General features: G+C 36.8%; 1 protein-coding gene across 9 annotated transcripts in view; it reads left to right on the top strand.

The window, feature by feature from the left end:
- The window catches only part of kidins220a (kinase D-interacting substrate 220a), a gene marked incomplete at its 5' end in the record, with an annotated part of 51,186 nt that overhangs the window by 4,725 nt on the left and 33,836 nt on the right, over positions 1-12,625 (top strand). For all 9 annotated transcript variants that reach the window (XM_079853516.1, XM_079853515.1, XM_079853509.1 and 6 more), the window contains 17 exons: positions 31-129; positions 1,331-1,429; positions 2,610-2,708; positions 2,883-2,981; positions 4,026-4,124; positions 4,361-4,558; positions 4,654-4,752; positions 4,965-5,063; positions 5,182-5,280; positions 6,456-6,633; positions 6,710-6,874; positions 6,966-7,145; positions 8,526-8,691; positions 8,923-9,074; positions 10,108-10,394; positions 10,788-10,928; positions 12,233-12,464. In XM_079853516.1, coding sequence (XP_079709642.1) covers positions 31-129; positions 1,331-1,429; positions 2,610-2,708; positions 2,883-2,981; positions 4,026-4,124; positions 4,361-4,558; positions 4,654-4,752; positions 4,965-5,063; positions 5,182-5,280; positions 6,456-6,633; positions 6,710-6,874; positions 6,966-7,145; positions 8,526-8,691; positions 8,923-9,074; positions 10,108-10,394; positions 10,788-10,928; positions 12,233-12,464 — 2,491 coding nt within the window. The remainder of the gene's footprint in view (positions 1-30; positions 130-1,330; positions 1,430-2,609; positions 2,709-2,882; positions 2,982-4,025; positions 4,125-4,360; positions 4,559-4,653; positions 4,753-4,964; positions 5,064-5,181; positions 5,281-6,455; positions 6,634-6,709; positions 6,875-6,965; positions 7,146-8,525; positions 8,692-8,922; positions 9,075-10,107; positions 10,395-10,787; positions 10,929-12,232; positions 12,465-12,625) is intronic.

The raw sequence follows: 12,625 nt of genomic DNA, 5'->3' as shown, positions 1-12,625 counted from the left end.
TATGTACTAAGTCGTTGTCTTCTGCTGTAGAACGGCCAGACTGCTCTCATGGTGGCGTCAGAGCAGGGCAGTCTAGAGATCGTGCAGGAGCTCATCCGGAGGGGAGCAAACGTAAATTTGGATGACATTGTGAGTAGTTCTCCACATTTGAGCACAAAACACACACAGCAGAGAGATACAACATGAGATATAATATAGGCAAAACATAAACTTGCACTTGTTTTTGGAACAGAATGGCATGATTTCATCAAGCAAAGATTGTCTGTCACACCTGACTGCACTCTTTTGCAAAAGAGTCAATGAGTCAGTAGTTATGCTTCCATACAAAGTTGCGAATTTAATTTATGCACAAAAGTGGAATATCGCATAAAACATTTGCAAACAAACCAGCGTTTCCATCCCATGTGTTCAAGAAAATGAAATAGGCACTTCCTGGGAAATTGGAACAAAAATATATGCAATAACAATCGGGGAAGCCACTGTGGCTCTTTTATCTGACATCATAAATGACTTGTGCATCAGAGCAATCAGACAAAAACCAATAAATGCTGTCTTGTTATCTTGCCTGACGTTTGTGAAGGCAATCATGGGAAACCGTTGTGGGAGGTCATCTAAATCCAAATCCAAACCAAATCATTTCATTCAAACCAAATCATTTTGATCAGACTTTAGCTCAGGTATATCAGAATAACTAAAAAAAAACATTTGAGATGCTGTGCATTGGTCCACTGGTTAGTACAGTTATCCAATCACATCCACTGTTGAGATGGTCACGTGAGTTTAAAAAAAAAAAAATTATATATTTATTCTGTAAATGTTTCCAGGTTATCGCATTTCGTCTTATTGTATAAAAAAATTATCCGACTCAATTGAGTGCATACATTTTTTTTTTTTTATGCTCAATTTTAGAATTCATGCACATCTTAGTATATACATCCAGCTTTTTATTTTCTTTAAAATACGATATCCCAAATTCACACAAACATATGTGGATGGAAACATGGCTAATGTCTGAGTGGCTACAGTTCTTTAACCAGATGTATGATTTCATAGGTGTGGGTGGGCCGTAGAATCTAAATAATTGGTACACTGCACTGTCATTTCGTAAATGACTAGATGACGACGTTTACAGGCACAAACACTTTGAGCTTCTCACACCAGCATTTACACAGTATAGTATATAACCTTTCTGGTGACAGTCGAAGAATCTTTACTATGACCACCTGGTATGACCAGCTGGTATGATCTGAAACACTACAGACATCTTCTAAACTCAGGATCTTTAGATGTCCATGTAATTAAATAAGCAGTTTTTTTCCACTTGTCTTAGGATTGCTGGACCGCACTGATTTCAGCTGCTAAAGAGGGACACATTGGAGTGGTGAAGGAACTCCTGGAGAACAATGCCAACGTGGAGCATCGAGACATGGTAAGACACAGAATAAAGACATGGGATGCCTTAAAGAAGGTAATTATACTTAAATCAACAGTTGCTCTTATCATTGTGAATGATGTCTTTCTTCAACTCCTTGAAAATTGTTTAGTGTTTTTTTGTTTGTTTGTTTGTTTTTTTTGCTTAGTTTTGCTGTATATTTTTGTCAAAATTAAGGTTGTCAAACAGTTTTAAATAAATTAATTGTATTATATTCGGTAGCACATTACAATAAGATTTCCTTTTACCTGCATTAGGTAACATGAACTACAGTAACAACTACTGTAACTCAGTTAGTGTTAATTTTTACATTTACATTTTAAAAACAAAAGTTCTATTTGTTAACATTAGGTAATGCTCTGAACTAGCATGACTAAACGATGAGCAATTGTATTTTTATAAACTAACATTAATAAAACTTAATAGGTGCTGTAATAATATATTGCTCATAATTAGTTTGCTAACTAATGCATTAACTAATGTTAGCAAATTAGACCTTACTGTAAAGTGTTACCTTATATTTCAAATGAATTAATCAGTGAATGATTTATGTAAAATGGCAATTTAATTGCATCATATACAAATAAAAAATATTATTTGTGAATTGATTACATCTGAATCAGATTAGTTTAATTAATTAAATTTTTTTTTTTTTAATTAAATATATTAAATTAAATTTTTTTGACTAACAAATTTTATTAATCAAATTTTAATTTTTTGTGGATTACATATTATTTATTAATTTGTACATTTTCATCGCTCAATATTTTTAATAATTATTTACATTAATGTTAAATTCAAAGCCCTAATCTTAAAACTGTGTATCCTCCACTGTCCTATCTGGATTCATTTAATTCCTACCTCACTGAAACATGTGATGCTCTGTATTTAAGATTAGCAGTTATGTGTGTGGTTCCTTTTATATATAGATTTTTGAGCATCATAGGCACATTTAAACATTCGAAATGGAATGTTTGAATGTGTCTGATGCCCATAAATGCTGTCTGGGAAAGCAGCTAAAGCTTATAATAACAAATAAGGAAGATAAGAGACAGCCGGTAGTTTGAGTCACTCCCTGACTCAGGGAAAATGTGTTTGTCCACATAGTCCTGTGACTATGAGATTAGTATTAAGAATGATCATGTGGGAATATAATGGCCTTGGTATGTTTGTGTAGGGGGGCTGGAGTGCGCTCATGTGGGCCGCGTATAAGGGACGTGTGGAGGTGGCACATCTACTGCTGGAGAAGGGAGCAAATCCAAACATCACCGGACAGGTCCGCACAGCCTTTTCCAGTTCTGTAACAACTCTTTTAAACATTTATTGTACATTTAGAAATGCTCAGAGATGATGTCTGAGGTGTGGGTGAAAATGTGGCCCTATATGAGATTTCATCTCTAGGTTTGAGTGTTTTCTGCGGTGTGTAATTGATTTTTGTCTGTCCCAGTAGTACAGTGTTTACCCCATCATATGGGCGGCAGGAAGAGGCCATGCGGAGATTGTTCAGCTGCTGCTTCAGCATGGAGCCAAAGTCAACTGCTCTGACAAGGTGCTTTATCACTCCCATCTCTTGACTCGCTGACTTGAGCTTTCACGAGATTCATAAACACTGATAGTGAACAAAAAAGCCAAGTCAACTGTTTCCACATGAAACCGATAAATGATATACACTACCGTTCAAAAGTTTGAGGTCAGTAAGGTTTAAACAAAAGAAATAAAGAACTCTTGGTTTCCACAAGAAGCAGCACAACTGTTTTCAACATTGATATTAATAAGAAATGTTTCTTGGGCATCAAATCAGGATATTAGAATGATTTCTGAAGGATCATGTGACACTGAAGACTGGAGTAATGATGCTGAAAATTCAGTTTGCCATCACAGGAGGATTAAATGACATTTTAAAATCTATTAAGAAAGCAAACGCTTATTTTAATTGTAGTAATATTTCACAAATGACTGTTTTTACTGATTTTTTTTTTTTTAAATCAAATAAATGCATCATTGGTGAGCATAAGAGACTTCTTTCAAAAACATCAAAAAAATTCTACCAAATCCAAAAATTTTGAATTAGTGTAAATACTTTGCAAAATTGTGCCATATTGTTTATTTATTTATTTTTAAATTATAGATAGATGTTAAATTGCAACAATAACAACAAACAAAATTCTCACACTGTTTTGCACTTGTTAAATATTGAATTGAAAAATAAGTAGATAGTAGTAGAATTGAATTGCAAATTTTACTAAAATTACTGCATCTCATGTCAAAAATGTTTTGTTTTTTTTGTTGTTTTTTATGACAGAAGCAACATGATAAAGTAAAATGCACCACTTTTTATAATTGGATTTATGAGTTATTCTAATTTCACTAACCAGTTATTATGCCAAGTAATATATTTAATTTGCTTATCTGTAAATCAAGGATTCGAATTCTGTGAACGAATAATCACCACATTAATAATTCATAGAATTCAAGTTATGTATGGCTTTAAAAAATGGCTCATGCAGAGTTTGGAAAAAAATCTATAAAACATTAAGCTTGTTAATCAGATCTGTTAAGTCATTTCATTGTGGTTTTTCGTTGTCGTTGTCAGTATGGCACTACACCCCTGATCTGGGCCGCCAGGAAAGGCCACTATGACTGTGTGATGCACCTGCTGGAGAACGGCGCCAATGTGGACCAGGAAGGAGCGGTATGCACTTTGTGTTTTGAAGTCAAATTCAAGGTGGTTGTATAGTAACAGACGCAGAGAAGTAAGGTGTGTGGCTCAATTAATCTAGGAAACTTCATGCAGTGAGACGCCAGTGCACATTGTGCTTGTTAGATTGAGTTTTGACATTTTTCAGGTGCACCAAATATGCTGATGTAATAAAATCACTGAAATATGCATTATGTTAATTATATCCCATCTCAATCTCTCTCCTGTAGAACTCGATGACTGCACTGATAGTGGCTGTGCGTGGTGGTTTCACTGAGGTGGTGAAGGAGCTGCTCAAGAGAAACCCCAACATGAATATGACTGATAAAGATGGCAACACGGCACTGATGATCTCTGCTATAGAGGGATACACTGAGATTGTCCAAGATCTATTGGATGCGGGCACATATGTCAACATCCCTGACCGGGTAGAGCTTCTCGTAGAGCTTCTCATTTAACCTTGAGTGTTAGTATTTCAGGCATCTTGAAATTCCCATTCGTCTTGTGCTTGTTTATGTCTCAGAGTGGTGATACTGTGCTTATCGGAGCCGTCAGAGGAGGTCATGTGGAGATCGTCCGAGCTTTGCTTAATAAATATGCTGATATTGATGTCAAAGGCCAGGTAACTGCATCTCTCTCACACCACCTCTTCAATATTTCAATCGTCTGCATCCATCAGCATAAAGTCCTAAACTCTAATCTATACAGAACAGCTTCTTTGTTTTAATGCCCTTTTCACCTCATATTAGAAACGTATTATTAATCCCACGTGATTAAGGAAGTAGCTATCACGATGACCCAGGTCATATGATTCTTTTTGGCTCTTTATTATAGGATAGTAAGACTGCCCTGTACTGGGCTGTCGAGAAAGGTAACGCAACCATGGTACGAGACATTCTGCAATGCAACCCTGATACTGAGGCCTACACTAAGGTAAAGACCTGATTCTTTTTGGATTTTGTATTCTAATCCTATATGAAAATTATGAATATGGTGCTAATAATTGTTTACTGTAAAGAGAGACTCAATTCTATTTACATGAATGTGTCAGGATGCAGAGACTCCCCTCATAAAAGCCACCAAGATGAGAAACATGGAAATTGTGGAGCTTCTTTTGGACAAAGGAGCCAAAGTGTCAGCGGTTGACAAGGTAAGTGTGTGTGTGTATGTGTGTGAGTGTGTGTGTGTACACATAAACTCATGGCCACTTTATTAGGTTATCAACTGCTCGTTAACACAAATATCTAATGCAGCAACTCAATGCATTTAGACATGTAGACGTAGTCAAGACGATTTGCTAAATCTCAAACTGAGTGTCAGAATGGGGAAGAAGCATGATTTAAGTGACTCAGACCAGCCCAACTAACAACCATGCCACGTTCATTCAGAAACTGCTGAACTACTGGGATTTTCATGCACAACTATCTCTAGGGTTTACAGAGAATGGTCAGAAAAAAGCTGCGCCATTCAAATGGTAGGGTCAGAATTGGTCATAAACATGAAATCATGGATCCATCCTGCATTGTATCAACGGTTCAGGCAGCTGGTGGTGTAATGGTGTGCAGGATATTATTTTGGAACACTTTGGGCCCCTTAGTACCAATTGAGCATTGTTTAAACGCCACAGCCTGCATAAGTATTGTTGCTGACCCTGTCCATCCCTTTATGGCCACAGTTTACACATCTTCTGATGGCTACTTCCAGCTGGATAGCTCAAATCATCTCAAACTGGTTTCTTGAACATGACAATGAGTTCACTATACTCAAAGAGCTTGCACAGTCACCAGATCTCAGTCCAATAGAGAACCAAAATCTCTGAGGAATTTTTCCAGCACCTTGTTGAATCTATGCCACCAAGAATTGAGGCAAAAGGGGTTCCAATCTGGGGTACCTAATAAAGTGGCCTGTGAGTGTGTATATATACACATACATGTGAGTGTGTATATATACACATACATGTATGTGTAATTTATTCCTGTGATGGCAGCAGCCATTATTCAGTGTCACATGTTCCTTCAGAAGTCATTCTAATGTGCTGTTTTTGTGCTCAATAAACTATTCCTCTTCTTATTCATGTTAAAAACCAGTTGTGAAGTTGTACAGTTGTTATTTTTTATGATTATTTTTTAATAGAAAGTTTTTAAAAAACATTATTAATTAGAAATAAAAATATTTTGTAACATTATGAATGTCTTCACTGTGACTTTTGATCAGAGTAATCAATCTTTGCTGAATAAAAGTATTAATTTCCTTTAAAAATAAATGCATAATACTGTGAATTTCTGCATTTGAATATTCTCTAAATCTTAAATGTTATCTTCTCAGAAAGGTGACACAGCCCTGCATATTGCCATTCGTGGAAGAAGCCGTAAACTCGCCGAGCTGCTCTTGAGGAACCCCAAAGATGGTCGTCTGCTCTACCGGCCCAACAAAGAGGGAGAGACGCCTTACAACATTGACTGCACGCACCAGAAGAGCATCCTCACCCAGATATTTGGAGCCAGTGAGTACTCCTCAAACAAAACTGGTTTGCACATTAACATGTCTGTCTACAACAGCTCTGATGTATTCCTCCCCAGAGCACCTGTCTCCTTCTGAGTGTGACGGGGACATGCTGGGCTATGACCTGTACAGCAGCGCTCTGGCGGACATCCTGAGTGAGCCCACCATGCAGCCGCCCATCTGTGTGGGGCTTTACGCTCAGTGGGGCAGCGGCAAGTCCTTCCTGCTTAAGAAACTGGAGGGTATGAGCCACAAATGCCGATTCAAGATCTGGAAGGCCTTGTTGTATTTTTAGCATCTGATTGAGATGTGAGTATGTTGTCACTGTATCAGATGAGATGAAGACGTTTGCCGGGCAGCAGGTGGAGCCGTTGTTCCAGTTCTCGTGGTTGGTGGTGGTTTTGACTCTGCTGCTCTGTGGATCTGTGGCTCTGGTCCTCGGCTTCGCTGTTGACACAAAGCTGGCCATCGCTGTGGCCCTCAGCCTGCTCACCCTACTGTACATCTTCTTTGGTGAGAAATCGTCAAATTTACTGTCTTGCCTCTCATTACAGGCTGAATGCAAAAAAGGAGAATAATTCTTATGGGACCATAGTGCAACATATAACAGAAGGACAAAGGGTGTTTACACGACAACGATGTACCAAAAAATGGAAAAATTGTTCCTTTGCGTTTCTGTTCACACAGACCTACAAATCGTCTAAAAACGCTGTATTATGCATGCCAGGCCAGTAGTTGGCGATGTCACTTTTTAAAGAAACGCTATAGACTGAACACGTAATAGGCATGCTCAAGAAGTCACTGTTTTTACAAATTCGTGTTTCTGTAGTTTACACGGCGTTGATAACGGTATCGTTTCATAGCTTGCACTTTGAATCCCGTTTTCAAAAGTTTGCCTTTTCAGGCCCCCAAAACATCTGTGTCGTGTAAATAAACGGCCAAAATGCAAAGTTTTCCATTTTTAGTTGATAACGGTGTCGTGTAAACGGCCCCTTAGACTTTATTGTAAACAAATTCAAAGTAGTAAGCCAGAATAAAACAATAAATAAACTACAAATAAAAAAAGTTAATACATACAGTAGAACAATAAATCACAAATACAGTAAGAAATACATGCAATAAATGTATTAACAATCATAAATTATTGTTATGGTAATAATAACTTATTACTATTATTATATCTATAATAATATCATTAATATGAATATTTAGTAATCATATTAATTATATTTAATAATAAGAATTATGATTATTATTAGATATAATCTTGCTCATATTAAATTATTATTGTTATTACTTTTTTTTTTTTTTTTTTTTACTAAAAATGAACAATTATTTAAAAAAAATGTTTTCTTGTCAACTCTACCTTTACATAGATTATGGTTGAAATTGGACTAATATATCTACCCCCTGGGGTTCATAGAGCCAACCATTCCCTAATTAGCAAAATAACACTTACTGTGTAGTTATTTTTGGGTGATTTTGTAAGTATTTTGTAATGTATATTTATTTTATAACCCTTCCTTACGATTATTCATCTCATTATTATTGCAATACAATTATATTTACATGTACAATGGACACAAAGTGTAATATTCAGATAAGAATTCAAATGGTAGAGGCTTTTGTTGAATTTAATTTATTTATTATTACATTTTGACCCATTTACTCCTTAAAATGAGGGTTCATCCTTGGTTACCAAGAGGCACTGAACTGTACATATAAACGTGTCCACTAGAGTGCAGCAGTGTATTTCCAAATCTCATGTGGATTGTGAGTGGAATTGCCTGTTCTGCATTTTATCCTGTTTTACATTCTCACAAACTTCTGTTCATATCAAAAAGTGACTTTGCATCATCTCGGGCTCCTGTGCTTTTTGTATGGTGCGTGCAGTGTTGGTGTACTTTGGTGGGAGAAAAGGAGGGGAAAGTTGGAGTTGGGCCTGGGTCCTCAGCACCAGACTGGCCCGCCACATCGGCTACTTGGAGCTGCTTCTCAAACTCATGTTCGTCAATTCCCCCGAGCTTCCGGAACAGACCACCAAAGCCCTGCCTGTCAGGTAGAGCTGGCACATCCATCCACTTCAACAGCACCCAACTACCTTAAGGGGTGTTTTTTTTTTAAGTTAGGTTTGCTGTGTTTAAGGATGTAATTTACTTTGCCGAATGATTTTGAGCAGGATAAAGAAATATTCCCTTGGCGACATTATATTACCTGCACATTCTGTTGAAACACGCACATGTTTGATGCTCATTTTCAGTCAGTCTTTTTTTGTTCTCCATCTGTCCAGGTTTCTGTTCACAGACTATAACCGTCTGTCGAGTGTGGGAGGGGAGACGTCCATGGCTGAAATGATAGCCACGCTGTCCGATGCCTGTGAGAGAGAGTTTGGCTTCTTGGCCACCAGACTTTTTAGGGTCTTCAAACATGATGAAACTCAAGGTGTGTCTGTAGAATATGTAGCATGAATCTTGATTGTAGAGGGGGAAAAAGGTAAAGCATTGTGTGTGTGTGTGTGTGTTTTTTTATTTTTTTATTATTATTATTTGTTAAATGATTTCCTTTCTAACTTTATTTTATACAAGACACACAATGCTCTCTGTAACAGTGAAATTTACCATAGTAAAGGGTCTTAGTGTCTTATTTATCTTAAATCAGTGATTTTGTTATGTGCTTTTGTCCTTTTTATTTTATTTTATTTTATTTGGTAACACTTTATTTTACAGTGTCCTTGTTACATATGTTACATGTACTTACCATAGTAATAACAGTAAAATATGCATAATTACACGCAACTAACCCTCAACCAAACCCTATGCCTAACCTAACCCTGTGAGTACATGTAGTTGCTTAATATTACTCAGTACCTAAATATATAATTACACTGTAACGATGACACCTTAAAATAAATTGTAACCTTTTACAATATATATTTTTTAATATTTCTATGTAGCTTTGATATATATATTTATTTTATTTTTTTTCAGATTTAAAGTACTTAGTTTAAAACTTTAAAATTGTTGCCTTGGAAACTAACTGAAATAAAATATTTTTTTATTTTCTATTTTAAGTTTAAATTTTTCATCTAATATTTATATTTTATTTTATTTCAGCTTTATTTCAAATAAGGAAAATTATTTACTTTTAGTTTAGTAACAATAACAATACAGTCTTAACATAATTGTGGTAAAATATTTTATTTCTTTCATAATTATTTATGTATTTATTTATTATTATTTTATTATTGTCTTATTTTTAATTTGAGACAACTTGTGAATGGAAACATGCATCATAGCCCCACCCATAGTGAAATCCCATTGATCCAAAGTCATGCTCTACATACTGTAGATCTACATATTAAACATCAAGAATGGTTTGGCTTCAAACATGGCTCATCTAATCACATTTTATACCATTTTGTCAATATTTTACTTAATCGACATATGCACTTATACATATACTTTTTTTTTCACAGGAAAGAAGTGGAAGAAGACCTGTTGCGTCCCCTCCTTTGTGCTTTTTGTGTTGACGTCGGGCTGTCTGATCACAGGCATGACCCTACTGGCCATCTTCAAGGTGGATGGAGAGAACCTCACGGTGAACGCGGTTCTGATCGCCATGGCCAGCGTGGTGGGTCTGGCCGTGCTTCTGAACTGTCGAACCTGGTGGCAGGTGGCGGACTCTGTGCTGCACTCTCAGAGGAGGAGGCTACTCAACGCTGCCAACAGCATGCACAAGCTCAAGAGTGAGGGATTCATGAAGGTGAGCCAATGATGCTAATATAACATGTAATGTGCTTATGTATAGTCATCACTATTACATTTGTTTCAATTTAGCTGATATTTTCTTATCCAAAGTGACTTACACTGTGGCTTAACTAGGCATGACTTGAGGAGACTGAGATAAATCCTCTCTCTTCCATGTCAACCTTGACTTGCATAGCTGTCCACTGTAAAATCTCATAATTGAAAATTATTATTATCATTATTATTATTTGTGTGTGTGTGCAGCATTTGTGGATAGAAAATGTATTTGTCATATTTTAACATATTTTGCAACCTTTGTAACCTTACGAACCCAGTTCGTAAACCACTTAGTCACACCACCGTGGTTCAAAAATTCAGGTTTAAGATTTGTTTCCTTTCTTTCTCTCAGGTTTTGAAGTGTGAAGTGGAACTCATGGCTAAAATGGCTAAAACCATTGACGGCTTCACTCAGAATCAGACCCGACTGGCTGTCATCATCGATGGCCTGGATTCCTGTGAGCAGGACAAAGTACTACAGATGCTTGACACGGTGCGTTTATGTTTACGCTATCATGCACAGTCCTTCATTTAAGCCTAGTGTAAAACCTCATTGAACATCTCGCATATAACCGAATAACAGTATACAAATCTTATTTGCTGTCAGGATTGCATTTGCCTGTGTATTCAACTAATGCCAAGAAGCTGTTGATGGCACAAGCCATCTATCTCCACTGTAAATATAAAAGACTCATTCAGTCTGAGCACATTTGCTTCCAGCTCTTGACTAAATGGACAAACAAGGTGCCTCGTGTCGTCTCTGTGGGAAGAACAAGCTCATTCACCTCTCAAACATCTCATAGATGTGCAGCAGTGCTTAGAGTTCAAGCTTGTTTAGCTCCAGAAGTTCAGATTCCTCTCTCCCAGCTGGACTAATGGAATTTCCTTCAGCTAAATGTCATTATTTGGGTATAATCCTCTTGTGTTGGCAGCCTGTTCACGGCTAATGAAATCTGCCATTTACCAGAGAGCCTGCAAACTAAGAGCCTCAAAGATTCCTTTGTGGCACAATTAGCCACATCTCTTTTAAATTCTGATCTTTTTGTCTCTGATTTTAAAAAGAATGACCAAATTGGATTTTTCCTTCAAGCTTAATATTGTTCCAGTTGGTAAGGCTGATGTTCCATAGGAAAAATGACAGATATGAATGCAGATGGCATATTTTGTGCCACAAATAAGTTGGCGTGGAGAACCGCAATGTCAGCAGAAATTTTGCAGCAATCGCTAAATGATGCGTGCCGTTTTACGGTCCACAAATCAGTATCCTGTGACACTTATACACGTTACAGCGTTCTTCATTAGTCTGGAAAGTCCCATCACATTCAAATTAGTACATGTCTGGGTGTGTGTAAACGTATATAGGGTGGCTTGTGTATGAACACACATGATCCAAAGTATATATTTGGAACCATAGGTCTGTGTATGTAACATAGCTAATCTAATAGAATTACAACTAAATGACTTCTTTCATTCTGAAGTGGTCTGACAGTGGAAGAGGGAAACATATGATATTTGTTTTATATTGCACATATAGATTCAGGTCAATCTGAGTGTTTGTTCACTGTTTTGGTTTTAGCCTAATTTTACTATGAATTACATTAATTTTCTCCAGAGAAAGAGCACCCATAGAGCATTAGGATAACAAAAAAGCTCTTCAAAACAGACCTACCATAAATACCATGTGATACCTAATGCATTAATTACTATTTACCAGTTCAACCTTATTGTAAAGTGTTGGCACTGTTTTAAAAAAAAAAAAAGTGTTGGCAAACTTTCTCTTGTCTCTTCTGTTTGCAGGTTCGAGTGCTCTTTTCTAAAGGCCCCTTCATCTCCATCTTTGCCAGCGACCCTCATATCATCATCAAAGCCATAAACCAGAACCTCAACAGTGTGCTACGTGACTCCAACATCAATGGCCACGACTACATGCGAAACATCATCCACCTGCCTGTGTTCCTCAACAGTCGTGGCCTCAGCACTGCCAAGAGACTCTGCATTTCCACACCAGCAGATCAACTGAACTCTGATGGTCAGTATAGAGACGTTTCCAAAGGCTGAATTCCAATGTGCATTTTATTTTATTTTATTTTATTTATCATTTCTTACATTTTGCTATTCAAAAATGCTTTTGTATGCATGAATATGTATGTGTTCTTTTATGTATTGTTGTGCATTGTTCTGATTTCAATT

The sequence above is a fragment of the Squalius cephalus genome (genome assembly GCF_949319135.1).
Source record: "Squalius cephalus genome assembly, chromosome: 20".
In the NCBI taxonomy this organism is placed as follows: domain Eukaryota; kingdom Metazoa; phylum Chordata; class Actinopteri; order Cypriniformes; family Leuciscidae; genus Squalius; species Squalius cephalus.
Note: the sequence above shows the minus strand (reverse complement) of the source record. Positions and strands in the feature narration are given on the sequence as shown.